Raw genomic sequence first — 1,437 nt, 5'->3', positions numbered from 1 at the left:
TGTGCACATAGGTGATTGTTAAAAAGGCGAGGCCTATATAACAGGGGCTAAGGTTTGATGACCAAACCCAGCACAATGAAAACGAATAATCATGAATATTGGGCACTAGAATTCAAAGTATCAGATACCTTTAAAGAGATGTGGTGTCCGTTTTTAATTCCATCGTGAACACCACGTTATTAAAGAACTATATTCAGAAATAGAAGAGGGTTGAGGGGAAGGGGAAAAAGGCAGAAGAATATCTAAATGCTTCCATGATCCTCTACTTGTTCCTCGTAGACTCGGATCACATCATCTTCCTCCATGTCCAGTTCTTTGGGGGTGTGATTATCGGCGATTCTCTGCCCATCAAAGAGAAACCTGAGCGTATTGATGGTAACACCCCGCCTTTGACAGTACAACTCTTTGAGCTTCTTCAGATGGGTCGTCACTTTCAGTTTGAAGTGAACCTCACTGTTGTCTTGTCCAACGACTTTGAGTTTAATGAATTTTCCTTCCTTCTTGCCCCCCAAGTCCTTGCTGGAAGAGCTTGCCTCCTGGACCTCCATCGCGGCAGTGGCGGCTTCGCCCAGGGTCCCCCTCGGCAGGCGCGACCCTCGCTGCGGCACCTTGCGGAGTCCTCTCTGCACGACCAGCGCGACGCCCGGCCTGGCCCGCTCTGCCGGCCTTTGAGCCCCGCTTCAGAATTCTTCATTACGTGTCGTCATTTTCCTTTATGACCCGTCGGGGGGTGTGGGCCGCGTCCTACCTTGGCTACCAATGGCTACAACTCAGCAGCGAGCTGAGATTTAAACAGTCGGGATCCCTGGGTGGCGCAGCGGTTTGGCTCCTGCCTTTGGCCCAGGGCGCGATCCTGGAGACCTGGGATCGAATCCCACGTCGGGCTCCCGGTGCATGGAGCCTGCTTCTCCCTCTGCCTGTGTCTCTGCCTCTCTCTCTCTCTCTCTCTCTCTGTGACTATCATAAATAAAAAAAATTAAAAAAAAATTAAACAGTCACGGGAAGGTGATAAAAGGGAAGCACAGAAATTGGCAGTGTTGATGAATGTCTCTTTGCCACCTGTGCCCTGTGCTTCCCCCCAAAACTAGATAGTGGGGAAAGGACTTGTTTTCCTTGCATGTAGTTTACTTGGGAGGCCCTTCGCCTGGGCCCCAGTGTGCCACACTCCGGCCGAGATAACACAGTACACGTGCCCCGGAATCACTGGGCTAGATGCATAAGAAGCAGGGACGTTTTACCACCTACAGCTGTACCCATAGTTTGAGATTTGGGACCAGGGGTATCAGGGATGCCACACTTAGCCATGGTTTTTTGTTGTTGTTTTTTTTTTTGTTTGTTTTTTGTTTTTTGTTTTTTGTTTTTTTTTTTGTGGGGAGCATCATCCCCTGCTGCCTAGAAAACCCTTAGAGAAGATGGGCCACCCAAGCCCTTGAGGGA

General features: G+C 49.8%; 1 protein-coding gene across 1 annotated transcript; it reads right to left on the bottom strand.

Annotated features, from left to right (window-relative positions):
* Positions 1-242: 242 nt before the first annotated feature.
* Positions 243-548, bottom strand: LOC112919066 (small ubiquitin-related modifier 1-like). The gene has a single exon (XM_072744473.1). It carries the CDS (start codon positions 546-548, stop codon positions 243-245), a length of 306 nt encoding a protein of 101 aa, XP_072600574.1.
* Between the last annotated feature and the right edge of the window lie 889 nt (positions 549-1,437).

Source organism: Vulpes vulpes, chromosome X, assembly GCF_048418805.1.
Source record: "Vulpes vulpes isolate BD-2025 chromosome X, VulVul3, whole genome shotgun sequence".
In the NCBI taxonomy this organism is placed as follows: domain Eukaryota; kingdom Metazoa; phylum Chordata; class Mammalia; order Carnivora; family Canidae; genus Vulpes; species Vulpes vulpes.
The sequence above is the reverse complement of the archived record's forward strand: the minus strand, read 5'-3'. Positions and strand labels throughout refer to the sequence as shown.

What these genes read in the sequence shown, in the direction of transcription:
- LOC112919066 (XM_072744473.1), bottom strand. Translation starts at nt 548, where the DNA reads ATGGAGGTCCAGGAGGCAAGCTCTTCCAGCAAGGACTTGGGGGGCAAG.